General features: G+C 53.2%; 2 protein-coding genes across 6 annotated transcripts; both read left to right on the top strand.

Annotated features, from left to right (window-relative positions):
• Positions 1–185: 185 nt before the first annotated feature.
• Positions 186–11903, top strand: ATOSB (atos homolog B). 5 transcript variants are annotated; one of them, XM_033123749.1, is made up of 9 exons: positions 186–268; positions 7516–7659; positions 7904–8873; positions 9304–9362; positions 9556–9661; positions 9783–9941; positions 10159–10227; positions 10309–10484; positions 10621–11820. In XM_033123749.1, the coding sequence occupies exons 3-9, from the start codon at positions 7980–7982 to the stop codon at positions 10772–10774; spliced, it is 1617 nt and encodes a 538-aa protein (XP_032979640.1). In that variant the 5' UTR covers positions 186–268; positions 7516–7659; positions 7904–7979; the 3' UTR covers positions 10775–11820. The 5 variants fall into 5 exon arrangements, with proteins under 5 accessions (XP_032979640.1, XP_032979637.1, XP_032979641.1 ...); XM_033123746.1 differs by lacking the exon at positions 186–268 and adding an exon at positions 610–720 and having other exon boundaries at positions 10621–11903; XM_033123750.1 differs by lacking the exon at positions 186–268 and adding an exon at positions 610–720 and having other exon boundaries at positions 10330–10484.
• Positions 11904–12829: 926 nt separating this feature from the next.
• On the top strand, positions 12830–16440 carry STOML2 (stomatin like 2). Its single transcript, XM_033122554.1, has 10 exons — positions 12830–12990; positions 13225–13362; positions 14136–14235; positions 14374–14432; positions 14524–14625; positions 14761–14895; positions 15036–15180; positions 15300–15379; positions 15610–15738; positions 16159–16440. The coding sequence occupies exons 1-10, from the start codon at positions 12946–12948 to the stop codon at positions 16294–16296; spliced, it is 1071 nt and encodes a 356-aa protein (XP_032978445.1). The 5' UTR covers positions 12830–12945; the 3' UTR covers positions 16297–16440.
• Positions 16441–17143: the final 703 nt, after the last annotated feature.

Genomic DNA, 17143 nt, shown 5'->3' with positions numbered 1-17143 from the left:
GAGAGGCCGGGTGAAGCTCGGAGCCCTCAGGCTAGCGCTTTGGCTCGGGCTCCGGCCCCCACCCCCTCTCGGATCAAGTCAGCCTAGGCCCACAGCCCGCGGGACGGGACGAGGCCCCGCCCCTCTAGACCTGTCATCACAGAAGCTGCACGTGGCCGGGGTGGGGCCTCAGGCGACCTGCAGCCATCACTTTGTCTCCCCCGCCATCTATTGGGGCCACCGTCACCAATCAGAGCCAGCGGATCCGGGCTGGAGAACGAGCGCCCGCGTGAGGCTAGCGGGAGAAGGGGCGGGGGGAGGAGAGCCTCCGAGGTGGGAGGGGGCTAGTGGTGGAAGGTGGCCTGGCACTGATTCTGCCAGGCTGGAATTCTAGAGGGCGGGTCCTAGTGAAAGGCAGAGACCAAAAGGGGGCGGGGGCCAGGGGTGGGGCCAGGGACAAGCGGAGGATCCTGGGGAAAGGCGGAGTATACTAGAAGGGGCGGGGCCACAGGGCGTGGTTTGCATTAAAGAGGAGGAGCCCGAGGAATTCAAGAAACTAGGAAAGGGGACGAAACCAGGGAAGGTGGGAGGTGGGACGTGGGAGAGGTTGGGCCCGGGCGTTGCGGGGGCGGGGCTCGGACTAAGGGGCGAGGTTTGTAGGCCGAAGCTGCAGCTCGGGCTGCTCCGTTACTGCACCAGTTCACTACCTCCCTAGGTGCAACGGGACTCCCGGAACTACAGGTGTGGGGCGGGGTGCGGGAGGAAGAAGGGACAAGGACGGGGGTACGCTAGGGCAGACATAAGGAGGTGGGGGACACGTTAGGAAGGAAAGGATCTGTAGATTTCTGGGGGGAGGAAGACAGAGTTGGCGAAGGAATTGGGGCTCAATGTGTGGGCTAGGAGGTGCATTCTTCAGGGGCTCTTGTGGGGGAGGGGCGGGAGTGCTTTGTGGGGGTGGAAAGTACTATGTGCGGGGGTGAGGTCGCTATCTGATGTGGAGGGTTGAAGGCATACTTGGGGGGAGGGGATCTGAAGGCACTTTGGGGGAAGGGGTGTTGTATGATGAAGGGCTGGTGGTACAGAATGTGAGAGCCAGGGAGGGACTGTGTGGAGAAAGACGGTATGGGGCTGTGGGCACTGTATGAGGGGAACGGGTTGTAGGCTCCAACTGAGGAGGGGAGAACCCCTAATGCTTTGAGAAAGTAATAGTCTGGGGGCATTGTGGAGACTCCAGGAAGATGTTTGTGTACTGTGTTCTAGGTGTGAGGGTGATGGAATTGGTGTGTGAAGATGCCAGTCTGTAGTGCTTCTGGCTCCTCAGCTCCTAACTCCACTTTCTGGCCTGAGCACTCTTAGAGAGGAGCCAGGCCCTCTGTGCCACCAGGTCTTGTGCTCAGTCTGCTTTGAATCTGTCTGGCTGAGACTGGGGTTTCTGCCCCCATGTTGGTGTCCCTGGGGACCCTTCCCCCGTTTGGTTCCTGTTAACCCCCCTACCCCCCCCCTCTAGTTCCTGTTCCTTCCAGAGCTTGCCTTGGTCCCTATCTTTCCCCTCCCCCCCACTTTGCCCTGCCCTTATGCTCTGGGTGTGCTCATTTCCCACTTCCTTCCTCGCCCTGGGGCCTGGCCTGGTCCTTGCCCGTCTAGGAGCTGTGCCCTGCCCCAGACTTTATACTCAATGGCCAGAGACTCCAGTAACCAGCAACAAGGCCCAGACTCCACCCCTCACTACTATCAAGATCTCTCCCAACAGCCCCCTAAGTGACTGGTAGCCATATTTTTACCTCCCACAAACTGATTATCTCCACCCTTTTCCTTCTGCTGGTTGGGGTACCTTAGGGGCCTCAAAAATTCTGAGCTTCTGTGGGAGGAGGGAAATAGTGAGGAGTATTGAGAGTCTTTGATCTATGATTTGAGAGGTGGGCCACCATTGTAGGCTGAACTAGGGAAGGGATGTGAGATTCCAGCCTCAACTGGGGAAGGAAGAAGGAATGGCTTCTCACAGTCCTGGCTTGTAAGCTGACTGTCAGAACTGACACTAGAGCCTGGTCCTCTTGGGGGCTCCTCTCCTTCCCTGAGGGGAGTTGATGTAGTGCCAGAGTTCTTTTTGCCTCTGGGCTGACTGGGAAAGGGGGAGAAAGGCCTGCCTTCCACAGTGTGTCTGAATGACTGTGACAGTGTTGTTGAAAAGGGGCCCCAAGCCAGCCTCCTCTAGTTAGGAGACTATCTAGAGAGGGAGGGGGTGCTGAGGCCAGACAAAGCCGAGGGGTAGAGTGGGGTAAAGGAGGGCAGGCTGATGCCTTTTGAGGTGGAGCTGATTGCTATGGCAACACAGCTTCCCAGACTGTCTGTCAAAGAGGCGGGCCTAGAGCAGACTCACTCCAGCTTCCTCAGGATTGAGGCATTTGTGTGAGTGGGTGGGGCATGAAGAGAAAAGGCATTAGTTTGCTGAGCTGAGGCTGGAATACACGTCTTTTCTTCTTTGGTACAAGCAGCAGGGCATTCAGACGCTTGGACTCATCTTCTGAAAATGGATATGAGTGAACAATAGCCATTAGAATTATAGCAGTAAAAGGCCAGAGTTCTAGAGGTCTTCAGTGTCATCATTTATGCAAACCCCTTGTTTTACAGATTTGGAAATTTATGGCCAAACAGACTGATTGTCTCCAGGTTTCACAGTGAAAGAGCAGGAGTTAAGACCCTGGTCTCCTGATTGTTGTTCCTGATTGTTTCTTTCAGCCAGTGTTTATTGAGCACCTATTATGTGCCAGGCATGTTGATTATGGGAATACCAGCATGTACAAAACATACGAAGTTGCTGCTCTTGTGGAGCTTCCATTCTAATAGAGGAAAAAATAAATGAAGAAGTGTGTGTGTGTGTGTGTGTGTGTGTGTGTGTCTGTGTCTGTGTGTGAAAGAGAGAGAGAAAGAGAGAGACAGAGAGAGTGAGAGAGAGGCCAGCTGTTGATAATTGCTGTGAAAAAAAAATAAAGCAGGGTAAGAGTTAGGGCAGCTAGGTAAGGCCTCTTGATTGTACCATGCTGCTTTTCCAGGACATACTGAGGCCTAGAACATCTTTGATCTTTGCCCCTGAACTATTGCCCCTCGACCTTTGCAGGTAACTAACGCCTCGCCTATGGTAGTGGCAGTAAGATAGAACAAGGTGGGGTCATCAAGGGATTATGCCTTTCCTACAGTGTTCTGTGTCTACCTGTCTACCCAGTAAGCTTTTACTAAGGCAAGTAGACTCTTACATTTGTACTCTGCAATTTTGTTCAGGGTGTTGAAAATTTATTTAATCCTATTCCTTATCATCAGGGAACCAACAAGGAAGTCATTCCATGGCAACTGCATTCTTTTTCAAGGTTTTTCCCCTGGTCTGAGGTGAAGAGAAGGGAGCCTTGAGGAACTAACTTACTTGTTGTCCTTCCTAAGTCTAGGGCACAAAGAGGAAGTAGGAGGAGGGGAACCTCTTTTTACTGTCCAATGATGACCTCAAGGACCTTGGGCCTCCTGTGGCTTCTGAAATATAGAAGAACAGATGCCTCCTCTTCTGGAGGCACAACCAGGGAGCTGCCCTGGCTGATGCCAGTTCTCCAGGGCCTCAGTTTGAATCGTCCCTCTTTTGGCTCTGGTGTTTCTCCTGCTTCTGTGGAAGACTGGGAGAAAAAGCCTCCTAAGTTCCAAAGTGTCTGATTTGCTGAAAAGTGCAGAGAGAAAGGTATTTTCTTAGGTTGCCCCTAGAACAGCCCCTCTGAAAAGTGTCTTTTAATGCCTAATCCTTACAGAGGCTTCCATGCTGGTCATTCAAAGAATAGGAGGAAAAGAATTAGGAATGCTGGTTCTGCTGCCACTTAATTTGGCTGGGCCTGGGCTGGGCCTGGGGCCCAGTGACTCATGGGGAGGGTGGAGAATTTCTAGGGAGCTGTGAGTCATGGGGGTGAGTTTGAGTTGGGCATATATGCCCCACTCTGGGCAGAAGCCTTCCTACCTTACTTCCCCTGGGTGTTCTGCCTCCTTGAACAGAGGCCTGTGAGTAGAAAGAGTACTGACAGAAGGTATGAAGCACAAAGAATGTTTAGATCTCTGAATTAGAATGTCTCCCTTGGGGCCCCTCCAATGAAGGCAAAAAAACATCACGAAGGAAGAATACCATTTCTCAATGGAAGGAGATAGTATCCCACTTCAGGACTTTCTCATCTGCTCTGGCATGAAGGAATCTTCCTAGACTCCAAGAGTTCTCTGGTCTCTGGAGCTCTGGTTTGCAAAACAGGGAGAGATGAATGAGAGTGGGGATATTTGGGGTCTGGTGTGGGAAGAGCAGGCCGATTTTGGAGGTTGTCCATCTGTGGTTGTGAAAGCCCTTGGGCATCCTATTAACCAGCCTCGGAAGAGGAAGGGCGGGGGTGGGGGGTGAAAAGTGGGAGGCCTACGCCTTTAAAAGGGTTAAATGGCTGGGCAGAGCGCTGCTTTGGATTCCGGCAGATGAGGGGTTAGGAGATGGGCGGGGCAATCCTGGGTAGGCCTGCCCCCTTGTGGACCAATGGGCGTGCATCTTTTGGTGGGGGCGTGCCTCACACTTGAGGTCGTGGGGAGGCTGGCCTCCTCTGGGCCAATGAGCACGGTTGCTGCCTTGAGGGCGTGGTCTAAGGGGGGCGTGGCGGCCGCGGCCGCCGCGGCGGGGGTGTTGGGTCGCTGGGCGGGGCGGGCGGCCCCATCAGCTGGTAGGAAATGGCCTGTGAGTCAGAGGGGCAGCAGAGTCGGCAGCGCGGAGCCGGGGCGGCCACGGGGAGGGACAGTCGCGGGGAGGGGCGCAGCAGCGTCTGGGGGGCTGCGGGCGCCAGGGCCCGCTAGTGTTGCACACGAAGCTGAACAGAAAAGAGCCTAGCAAAGCAGAGCTCAGCCTGAGCCACCCTTTGTCTGGGTTGGGGGCCCGTGCGGGGAGGATCGGGGATTCGAGGGGAGGGACGGGACGGAGGGTCCGGAGCAGCGACCGCCGTGGCGGAGCCAATTTGGGAGCGGGGTGAGTGTGTACTAGGGGAAAAGAGCAAATCCGCGAACCTCCAGTAGGGAATGGGGCCTGTCCCAGGCTGTGGGGATGAGAGGGGTGAGAAAGGACCTGCGAGGCTAAGCAGGGGGTGGGGGTGGATGATCGTCCATAACAAGGAGTGTGGGAACCTGGGTGACTCTGCCGAGTTCAGTTTGGAGATGGTGCTGAGATCTGCTCCCTCTCCACTGAGGGTGAAAGGCTCTAGGCCAGTGACCAAGGAAGTGGTGAGAGAGCAGAGATTGACCTTCCTACCACAGTGGTGGTCCGTAGAAACAAGCCATTTATCTTGTGTGGACCTGTACAGGGACAAAATGTAGAGCAGCTGGCAGCAGTTCTCTCTAAATTGAATGAAGGTGGAAAGCACATGGAGAGGAATTCTTGCTACGCTTCTTGATCAGGGTAGAAATGCATATCTTTAATACGGAAGGGAAGGGGAGAGCCTGGGAGCTTGTACCTGTACAAACACCCACCTACCCTACCTCCCAGGCCTAGCAGGTGTCTAAGGATATAAACCCCATAGTATTCTGGGACTTGTTGTTTTTGCTGGCCTTGCTCCTTTGGCATGTTGGGAACTGTAGTCTTTGCCAGTCAAAGCCTGGCACAGCTGTTTGACGCCAGCTGCTGCCCACCCCCTGCACAGAGAGGAGGTTTGGCCTACCCTTCCCCCTAAGTCCTGCCCCGTGAGTCAGCTTGAAGCCATGGTCTAGAGCCAGACTGGCTGGGTGGCAGGAAAGTGAGTCTTGGAGCTTCTCATTGACAGGGAGGGAACTGAGAGGGCTCTGGGGTAATGAGCAGATGCCAGGCATGCTGGGGTCAAGTTGGGCATCATGTCATCACCTGGCTTCCCCAGGGCAAAGGCTCAAGAAGCCAACTGGGATGACCTGGAGGTGGGAGAGCTAAGGAAAAGGCCCTTCCTGAGTCTGTATGGCTCGGGTAGAAGAAAGGAGGGGTAGAGAGAGTACAGGTTGTACCCTCTGACAACACTGTTATTGGCATGCTGCCCTTTCCAGCCACCACACCCACCACAGGGAAGCAGAATTTTCTTAGGGATCCCAGTTCTAATGAGAACTTGATGAACTAGGATAGTGTGGGGTGTAATAATGGGAACTTAGTGAAGGAGCGCTTTTCAGTCCCTGGGTGCAAATCTCCTCTTTCTCCCCACCCCCACCTCTGTTTTCACTGATTCTCCCTGTACTATTAATCGCTCTGCTCTCATTCTGGGAGTTTTTCTCTGCGTGGTCAGGACTGCTACCCAAATCTCTGGGGCTTGCAATTCACTTTTTTGAACGCTCCTATGTGATTACCTCTGTGGTTGGAGTTGGGTGGAGGAGTGGGGCACAGACCTATCCTCAAGAAGAACCCTATGGTCAGTCTAGATGTCTTACCCACAGAGCAAGCAGAACTGTCACTAGGTTACAGGAGATAGTGACACTGCACTACGTGATGTCTCAGGGGAGAGAGAGATACCTGTGGTCTGGAGTGACCAGAACAGGCTTCCTGGAGGGGATGGAACTTGACCTAGCCAAGGAGGAAGGGTAGGGCTTGGGTAGGCAAACAGGGCATTCCTTGAAGAGGAAAGGGCATCAAGGATATCAGGCAGAAGATTGATCCTGGGAGCAGTATTTCCTCCCATGAAGGAAAACGGTCTTCAGTTTGACATTCCCCTCACCCAGAATGGGCTCCTGAAGGTGGACTTCTTGGTGAAGACTATCGTGCCCTGGCAGAAAAGCCGTGGTTTGGTTTTTTGGGTGTTGGATGTGTTGGGGAAGAGTAGAAAGGTACCACTAGTTGCTTCCAGCTGTCTGACTGCCACTGCCTTATCTCGAGTTTGCAGGGCCTGGGGGAGGGGTAGACCCTGGAAAGCACTTTCTGGTAGTACCTCCTCTCCCTCCACCCCCAGACTTGTTTTTTAGTTAGATTTGTTGCCTCCTGTTAAAGGGACAGACTGCTTGGGGCAATTGGGAGTTTAAGGCTGGAGGGCCTGCTTTGAGCTGACCTGAGGTTTGTACCTCTGAGTGCTGGAGGGGAGGTGAGTTTCTGCGAGATCCTGTCCTTAGGGCTCTAGGGTGGTACATGTCCCTTTGGAGATAGACATGTGGGAAGGAGTTGTGCAAGTTGGTGGACTTGACTAGGAATTCTGAATTCTTGCCCTGGCCAACCTCTTAGCCGGTATGGTCTCTTGGAGCTTGGGGTATCTCATCCCCCTTTCCATTCAGAGCAGGAGTCCCCAAGGTGGTGGCCCTGACAAGTGGTCATCCTGCCTCAACTCACCAGATCCTTATTACATTGAGCCAAGACTTGCCTCTCTCTGACTCCTTATGTAGCCCAACTCTGCCCTCTGGGCCCTGGATTCCAAGACTACCCTTCTGTTTCTGAAGAGCTCCTCACATGGGAAAAGGATGTCTTGTGGCGTATTCTATTAGCCCACGATAGGAGAGGAGCCTTACCACTGACTGCAGGGATCCTTATGTTTGTTCTTCTTTCCTTAGGGTCCAGCTGAGCCCAGGAGCTGCACGGAATGGTGGCAGTCACCTTGCCAGTGCAGCGGGCATGGACCAGACTGCAAGCTAGGAGAGCAAGACATCAGTCAGAAAGAGGGAACACACAGCTAGGCTTAAGGCCTCTTCATCGGGGTGAGTGCCAGGGAGGGGAACGGGGAGTAGGTCCAGTAAGAAATCTGAGCTAAACATGTCACCCTTTCAGAAGTTCTGGGAGTAGCCTCTATACTCCATTAATCCACCTGGGGATTTAGACACATTTACCCCCAGGAACCCTGCAAGGTCACCTCTTCGGGCCAGGGGAGGATCTGAAACTCAGCTGGGAGGGAGAAGACACATTGATTCCTCTGACTACCTTTTCTTCTCTTCTCTTGCACAGATGTCCCCAGGCCCCCCAGCCCAGGCCCAGCATAAAGGCTGTGGGGGGGGGGCCCCCTGACCCAAGGCGGGGCTTCATGCGCCACGTGCAGGCGGAGCCATCTCCATCCTCAGAGCCAGAGGCTGGCCCTTCGCAGCCTGCAGTCAGGCAGGGGGCCCTCCAGGGTGGCCTGCTCATGGGCTACAGCCCAGCAGGGGGGGCAACATCCCCCGGGGTCTACCAGGTATCCATCTTTTCCACTCCAGCTGGTGCCTCCGAGCCTCCTAGGGCCCTAAAACGATCGGCCCCTCCCACTGAGGGTCCCCGAGAGCTGAAGAGAGGACCTGGGCTGGGGGCTAGGGAGGGCCTACCCCCTGAAGAACCATCTACTGTGGGGCTATTGGGCTCAGAGGGGCTGGGGCTGGGACTGGGTGTGGCCAGCCAGCATTTCTGCCATCATGGCCTCTGTGTTGTGGAACAGGGAAGTAGCTCCACCTCACCTTGGACTTCAGGGACCCGGAATCCCTCCTGGCCCCCGTCAAATGCTTCCTGCAATACTTTGCACACCAGAGACTGGGCTTCCCCAGATCCAGGGGGACAGGGGTCCCTAGGGGCTTTCCCAGGGCAAGCCCCTCCAGGCCAGCTGCACACACTTGACACTGATTTGCACAGTCTTGCACAACTAGGGAGTAAGAGCCCAGTGGCTGGGGTGGGCAATGGGGGCAGCCCCTGGCCTAGGGAGTCCCCTGGCACTGCCAATGGGCACAGTCCCGAGCACACACCCCCTGGCCCTGGACCTCCAGGCCCCTGCCCCACCAAGCGAAGGCTGCTTCCTGCTGGAGAAGCCCTGGATGTCAGCTCTGAGGATGAGGGGCCAACCCCTCAGAGGCGCCGGGGAACCCTGGGTCACCCTCCTGCTGCCAACAGTTCTGATGCCAAAGCCACACCCTTCTGGAGCCATCTGCTGCCTGGGCCCAAGGAGCCTGTTCTGGTAAGCCAGGAGAGGAGATGGTCTACTATTTTTTAAGATTTATTTTCAATTATAGCTGCCACAATATTATCATAGTTTCAGGTGTACAATGTAGTGATTCAACATTTTACCTTACAAAGTGATCGCCGCAAAAAGTCTAGTAATCATCTGTCACTGTTCATAGTTATTATATCATTGACTCTATTCCCTATGTTGTACGTTATATCCCTGTGACTTATTTTATAACTGGCAATGTGTACTTCTCAATCCCCTTCCCCTTTTCTGCCCAACTCCCTACCCACTCCCCTTTGGAGATGGTCTACTCTTAGGTGGATATGTGCGTGGGAAAAGGTGAAGGGGGCATGATCCTACGAGAGCTTGTGATGAGCCCCTGCTCCCAAACATACCTGGCCTCCACCCAATCTCCTTCTCTAATCTTTCCTCTCCATAGGACCCTACAGACTGCAGTCCTACGGGACGGAGGCTGAAAGGTGCCCGTCGCCTGAAGCTGTAAGTGACCACCTGTTCCCTCTGCCCTGTGTCTGGAAAATGAGGACTGAAGTCTGTAATCCTCTTTCTCACTGCTGGGTAGGGGACCTTAGGGCAGGAGCCCTAAGTAACGGCAAAGGGTGAGGCCTAAGGACATAAGCAGGCATCCCAACACACCTCAAGCCAACCCACTGTGTGTCTCCTCCCCTACCAGGAGTTCCCTTCGAAACTTCCGGAAGGGACCAGGCCTGCTGAGCCCCCCCAGTGCCTCCCCTGTTCCTACCCCCACTGTCAGCCGTACCCTTTTGGGCAACTTTGAGGTAGTTCCCCTTGGATTTTGTGATGGGGGCGGGTCTTGTGGGAAGTGGGATGATGGAGAATGACTTGGATGGATAAGGAAAAGAGCTGGTGTCTCTCTTACACTGTGTTTTCCCACCCCAGGAATCACTGCTGCGAGGACGCTTTGCACCATCTGGCCATATTGAGGGCTTCACGGCAGAGATTGGAGCTAGTGGATCCTACTGCCCCCAGCATGTCACGCTGCCTGTCACTGTCACCTTCTTTGATGTTTCTGAACAAAATGCCCCGGCCCCCTTTCTGGTATGATCTAATTTGCACCCAAATTCAGCTCTTGAGGATGAGGGGTTGAGGTCAAGAGGTATTCTTTAGATGTTCTTCACCTAAGAGAGAGTCAGGGCAGTGGGGAGAACTCTAGTGTGGAGCAGGGGCCAGGTCACAGAGTGAGATTGTGGAGATGGGTGAGCATTCAGGGCTCTCTCAGTGCCCACCTTAGCTGATGGCTCCATGGCCTTCCCAGGGCGTCGTGGACCTGAACCCTCTGGGGAGGAAGGGTTACAGCGTGCCCAAGATGGGCACCATCCAAGTGGTGAGTTTTCCCTGAAGGAGTGGGAGGGGGGAGAGGAAAATAACCCCTAGGCCCTACCAACCTTGCCTGTCCTGCCCCCAGACCTTATTTAACCCCAATCAGACTGTGGTGAAGATGTTCCTCGTGACCTTTGACTTCTCGGACATGCCTGCTGCCCACATGACCTTCTTGCGCCATCGCCTCTTTTTGGTGCCTGTGGGTGAGGAGGGAAATGCTAGCCCCACCTGCCGCCTCCTCTGCTACTTGCTGCACCTCAGGTGAGGACAGGGCCCAAGGACAGCTGGGGCAGCCCAGGTATCCTTTCCCCAACCCAGGTAGCCCTTCCCTGAATAGCATCTCTCCTTGCTTCTCTATTGTCTGGGTCCTTACTTTGATCACCCTGTTCTCTTCTAGGTTCCGGAGCTCCCGCTCAGGCCGCTTAAGCCTGCATGGAGACATCCGCCTGCTTTTTTCCCGCCGGAGTCTGGAACTGGACACAGGGCTCCCCTATGAACTGCAGGCTGTGACTGAGGCCCCTCACAATCCACGTTATTCACCTTTGCCCTGATTGCCAGTGCCCTGAACCCATGTGGGCCAAGGACCAGCCCATCATACTCCATGCTGGACAGAGCAAACACGTGGAGAGGTGGCGAGAGACCCTTCAGGCTTGAATTAAAGCCCTCGCCATGCTCATGCCCAAAGTGATTATTTGGGTGTTTAAAACTTCTGATCCTTACCACAATCTGCCCTACTCTGGGTTCTCCACGTGCCTGCCCCCTCCCTTGGAATTCCCAGGCCAGCTTAGGTACTGGGGAGGAACCGAAGCTACCCTGAGGTTGCCCCAAATTCCCAGGCAAGTCATGCCAGCGTTGCCTCCCAGTCCTGGGCAGGGGCCACTTATTATTTTATTTATTTTTAATTTATAATTTATTCAAATTGGATTGCCTTGGTAACCTCCCAAACCTGACAATTGGCATTGCCCCTCCTCCTTTCCCACTCTCAGATATTGCTCCAATCTCAGGAGTTGAAGAGGCTGATGTTGGGACTGGGGAAGAACTGCTCTCCCTCAGCTGAGGGCAGAGAGGTTATCCCAGATGGACTGAGTCACTAACCAAAGACTCAGCTTCCCCTGTCTTTCCCTGATTTTTTCACTTCTACCCTCTGACCCCTCTCTGAAGGCCAACTGTGTGTGTGTGTGTGTGTGTGTGTGCACGCGTGGAAGCTGTATGTGTGGTATGTGTGTGAGAAAGAGCGTGCATGCATGCGCACATATATGGGGTTTAACCACCCCTCATCTAGGGCTCTAGACTCCAGTTGTCCCTCTCCTGCTTGTGTCCCCTTACTTTGGGGTCCTGACTGAGGAAGGTGTTCAGGGGGCAGAGTCAGGGCCATGGACTGGGGTGCCTCCTCTCACCTGGCCAGACTCTGACCTACCTACCTCAGCTGGGGTGAGGGGCACCCCTCAAACCCAATCATGTGGTTCCCAACTACCCCATTCCCCATTCCAGACTCTGACCCAACCTTAGCCCTGACTTCTGGGGCTAGGCAGAGGGGAACAAGCATTTGCTGAAACTTGAAAAAAAAAAAAAAAAAACCACACACACACACACACACACACACGAAAAACAATTGTACCTGGTACTTTTTTTTTTTTTTTAGAAAAAAAGAAAGAATAAATTCTTATTTGGAAACTTGAACTAAGCCCTACGTTTTCTGTCCGGGAGAGCATGGGAATGGGGATAGAGGGCCTAACTGGAGCTGGGACTCTGCCCTCTCTCCCAGAGAGGGAGCCTGAGGCTATGAGGTCTTCCCTGAGGCCCTGCTGATTCTTAGGACCTGAGATTGATTCCAGATAATGGGGTTGGGTTGTGAGGAAGGTTCAACCATAAAAGCAGAACTCTCTGGATGTGGATATGGATTCTTATACTGGTTCTATTGTTAATGATTTCAGCACCTCTGAACTTCATTGCCCTGATAAATAAAATGAAGGTTACCATACAAGTCTATTAAAGGATGTGCCAGAGCTCAGGGAGCTGTGCAGGGTGACACGCTCCAGACAAGGCTGAATGTTGGGACTCTGCTGAACTCTATGCGAGGGGACCAGGGTCCATCAGGCCCTGGGAAGAAGTAGAAAAAGCTATGGTGTCTTGGGAAAAGAGGGAAGGGGTAAATCTCAGTCCAATCATCCTGCAATGTTAGGCCCAGTCACTATGACAACGGGAATCGGGTCAGTCCCCAGTGGGAGGGCTGGGTACAACACAGCAGGACTGCCAGAGAATGTCACTATGGCAACTATGGCTATTGGAGTCAGCGCCAATCCCCTGGTCGCTATGGTGACAGATGGGGGCGGTTATACGCTCCGAGGGTGAACTGAGTCTCTCGGGTGGGGGTAAACAACTCAGTGGGAGATGTTTCTGGGCCACTTGAACACAGAAAATAGCTTCCATTTTGGTCACCATTTCTGAGATCTTGGGCATGATCAGAGAGAACCAGAACAAGTTCCAATCTCGGGCTCCCTGTAGGTCTGCGTTTCCCAGGAAACAACTTGATGCACGCCTCTGCCACGTAACGCTGATTGGCTGAATGTGGAATGCCGCGTGCACGGAGAGAAAGGACGACCGGAAGTACATCCGGGGGAGTGAAAATACAGTAGGAAAGAACAAGCTCAGGTCCGGGCTTCTAGAGCGACCGATCTGCTCCGCGACTCGTTGGTTCCGGAGGTCGCTGCGGCCGTGGGAAATGCTGGCGCGCACCGTGCGGGGGACTGGGGCCCTGTTGCTCAGGGTAAGAGCGAGGAAGCCTACTCCAACTGTTGTCCTAGAGATCACCTGCGTCCTTAGCTGGAAAGGAGGGGGACTCTAAATTTGGGGAGAAAACTGGGGTCAGAGGTCATGGTCCCACGTGAGTTTCTCTGAGGACCCTTTAGGGTGGCGGTTTAGGGAGATGCCTCCGGACAGGCGCCTAGAGGAGCGGCGTGCCCGGCCGGCTGGGATCTCATAACTGTCGTCTTCCCTTCAGGGCTCCGTGCAGGCTTCTGGCCGCGCTCCGCGCCGCGCCTCCTCAGGATTGCCCCGAAACACCGTGGTACTGTTTGTGCCCCAGCAGGAGGCTTGGGTGGTGGAACGAATGGGCAGATTCCACCGGATCCTGGAGCCTGTGAGAACCTCTTCTAACCACCCCAGGCCAGCCTGATGCCCAATTACCTCATGACTTGGGGGGGATGGGGATGGGACCTCCTTGGGGCCTGCCCTCACCTTTGGCTTGCAACTCTTAAGACCAGACTCAGCAGGGCCTAGACTGCTGACCATCATACCCGTGTTCCACCTTTTCTTATTGCTCTAGTATCCCACAGGTTCCATTCTTGAGAATCTTCCCTACCCACTCTCTCAGCTCCACCTGTCTGCATGGAGAAAGCTACTCTGCTGGCTCCCATTCCCTTGATTCTCACGTCCCATTCAGAGGCCCAGCCTCACATTCCTACCGTGTTTCCCGGAAAATAAGACCTAGCTGGACCATCAGCTCTAATGCGTCTTTTGGCGCAAAAATTAATGTAAGACCCGGTATTACATTATACCCAGTATTATGTTATGCTATGTTGTATTGTATTATATATCATATCATAGAGACTGGGTCTAATATACTATGATATGATATATAATACAATACAACATAACATAATACTGGGTATAATGTAATACCAGGTCTTATATTAATTTTTCCTCCAAAAGACGCATTAGAGCTGATTATCTGGCTAGGTCTTATTTTGGGGGAAATATGGTATTCTCTTGGGCTTCCCTACCATTGAAGCCCCCATCCTTCAGCTTTTCTGGGCATGTTCCATATGTTGATTCCCTACCGACTCCAGGCCTAGCTTAGATCCCGACCCTACAACCCCCATCCTTCTGAAGACCCATGACTCCTCTTCCCAGGGCTTGAACATCCTCATTCCTGTGTTAGACCGGATCCGATATGTGCAGAGTCTCAAGGAAATTGTCATCAATGTGCCTGAGCAGTCGGCTGTGACTCTTGGTGAGGGGTGCAGGGTAACATGGGTGCTCTGAGGCCATTAGGAAGTGGTTGCTGGAGATCCACAGCTTAGGAGAAAGAGCTGATTGAGACCTGGAGGCCTGACTTTCCTCCTTTTCTCTCCTGCTCCTGCATCTACAGACAATGTAACTCTGCAAATTGATGGAGTCCTTTACCTGCGCATCATGGATCCTTACAAGGTATCTCCTTTCGTCTTTATTTACCTTCTGAGTTACTCTCCTCACTAAAATCCTGCATCCAAGCATCTTACACTATCCATGTTCCTTTCAGGCAAGTTATGGTGTAGAGGATCCTGAGTATGCTGTCACCCAGCTAGCTCAGACGACTATGAGATCAGAACTTGGCAAACTCTCTCTGGACAAAGTCTTCAGGGTAAGGAGCTCTGAGCCAGAGTTGGGGTTTGAAGACACATGCTTGGCACTCTTCAGTCCTTTCCGGGGATGAAGATCAGTCCTAGGCCCTTCTCAGCTTGAGGCTTACACCTCTCTCATACCTCTCTTCCTCCAGGAGCGGGAGTCCCTCAATGCTAGTATTGTGGATGCCATCAACCAGGCTGCTGACTGCTGGGGCATCCGCTGCCTCCGTTATGAGATCAAGGATATCCATGTGCCGCCCCGGGTGAAAGAGTCCATGCAGATGCAGGTGGGGGCCAGGGAGGACTTCAGGATGCTCTAGTCACATGAGGACCTGGATTCCCTTCCCTACTCTGATAGGTACAGTTGCTGATCTGTATAAGAGTTTACTGTGACTTCCTGTTGATTTGGGTTGCTGGGGGCTTCTAGGTGGAGGCAGAGCGGCGGAAACGGGCCACAGTTCTGGAGTCTGAGGGGACCCGAGAGTCAGCCATCAACGTGGCAGAGGGGAAGAAGCAGGCACAGATCCTGGCGTCTGAGGCAGAAAAGGCTGAACAAATAAATCAGGCAGCAGGTCAGCAGAGGGTAGAGCCTGAGGGAGGAGAAGGGCATGGGTCTTTGAGGTTTGGTGCTGGAATAGGAGCTTTGGGGTATCTTGACCTCATGGGTCAAGTTCTGTCTCTTTTCTTCTAGGAGAAGCTAGTGCAGTTCTGGCCAAAGCGAAGGCTAAAGCTGAAGCTATTCGCATCCTGGCTGCAGCTTTGACACAACACGTGAGAGGCCCCTGGTGGGAGTTGGAGGGCAGGAATTGACAGTGGAAAAAGTTCTTTTATCTACCTTTGGGAAAAGTTCCTGTCTTTGTGGGTTCCACTGAGCCAGGTTACCTGATCTCTTGTGATCTGCATATCCTCTTTCCAGGAACCTGACTTTTCCTCTCTACTCCTCCACCCCACCCACTTCTCTACATCTGTGATCTCTGATTTTATCCCTCCTGTGGCCACAGAATGGAGATGCAGCAGCCTCACTGACCGTGGCTGAGCAGTATGTCAGCGCATTCTCCAAACTGGCGAAGGACTCCAACACTGTCCTGCTGCCCTCGAACCCTGGCGATGTCACCAGTATGGTGGCTCAGGTTAGAGTGCCCTGAGGACCCGACACAGAGCACCAGTGCCAGAAGCTGAGATTCAACCACCACCATCCACTTATACACCATAGAGGTCTTCAGAGTGCCCTGAGACCTAGACCTCCCTTCATTCTCTGTAGAGAACAAATCTCTAAGAATGAGACATCCCTACTCACCCTGGAGATAGGGAAGCTCTTGAGTCATCTTTTTCTTTTTTTCCCAGATACCTGTGCTAGTATTCTGAGGGTGGCCCTGCTCTGATAGATTGTAAGATTCTTAGAACCAACTCTAAAACTCATAAGACTGATGTGTGAGAGAAGGAGAAACTAAAAACAAGCTGACTGACCCTGGCCCTCCCTTTTTAGCCATTGGCGGGTTGTGTTACACCTTATTCCATATGTCCTCATGGCTCTCTCTTCCTCTCCTCAGGCCATGGGTGTGTATGGGGCCCTCACCAAAGCCCCAGTGCCAAGGGCCCAGGACTCAGTCTCCAGCGGGAACAGCAGAGATGTCCAGGGCACAGATGCAAGTCTTGATGAGGAACTTGATCGAGTCAAGCTGAGTTAATGGAGCTGGGCTTGGCAAGAGAGGCTGGGGACAGGGAAGCAGCTCTCCCAAACTCTGGCTTTAGCCTCCCTGCTGAGATTTTGGTTATTATTTTTTTATTTGAAGTTTAATCATGTAATAAATTCACCAGTAGCAAACCAGAAACTGTCCTCTCTGATTGGGAAATGAAGTTGAGAAAGTCATCAGTGTTTTCCATGGATGTCCATTCCCACCCTCTAGTTCTGTCAGGTCTTGGGAGCCAATTCCTCCATGAGCAAGAATGAACCTGATGTAATGTGAAGTCATCCTTCTTGTCTCCAGGCGAAGCTGTGGGATAGGGTGGAAGGATTAGCCACATGTCTACTGAACTGCCAGCTGGGGAGCACAGTCCCCTTCCTGCTAAGCGTGGGACTGTAAATTTGAGCAGGTGTTTGGGGGAATTTCTCATGAGAAAGAGGACTGCCTTGGCAGGATAGTACTGCTGAGTGTTTAAAGGGTCTTCAGAGACTGACACTCACTCATTTATTCAAAAATATTTGATAATAGGGGGCCGGCCCTGTGGCTCAAGTGGTTAGAGTAGTTAGAGCTCCATGCTCCTAACTCCCAAAGCTGCCGGTTCGATTCTCACATGGGCCAGTGGGCTCTCAACCACAAGGTTGCCGGTTCAATTCCTCGAGTCCTGCAAGGGATGGTGGGCTCTGCCCCCTGCAACTAAGATTGAACACGGCACCTTGAGCTGAGCTGCCTCCCAGATGGCTGAGTTGGTAGAATCGCGGGCTGTCAACCACAAGGTTGCTGGTTTGACTCCCGCAAGGGATGGTGGGCTGCGCCCCCTGCAACTAGCAACAGCAACTGGACCTGGAGCTGA

Source organism: Rhinolophus ferrumequinum, chromosome 12, assembly GCF_004115265.2.
Source record: "Rhinolophus ferrumequinum isolate MPI-CBG mRhiFer1 chromosome 12, mRhiFer1_v1.p, whole genome shotgun sequence".
NCBI classification, from domain to species: Eukaryota; Metazoa; Chordata; class Mammalia; order Chiroptera; family Rhinolophidae; genus Rhinolophus; species Rhinolophus ferrumequinum.
Note: the sequence above shows the minus strand (reverse complement) of the source record. Positions and strands in the feature narration are given on the sequence as shown.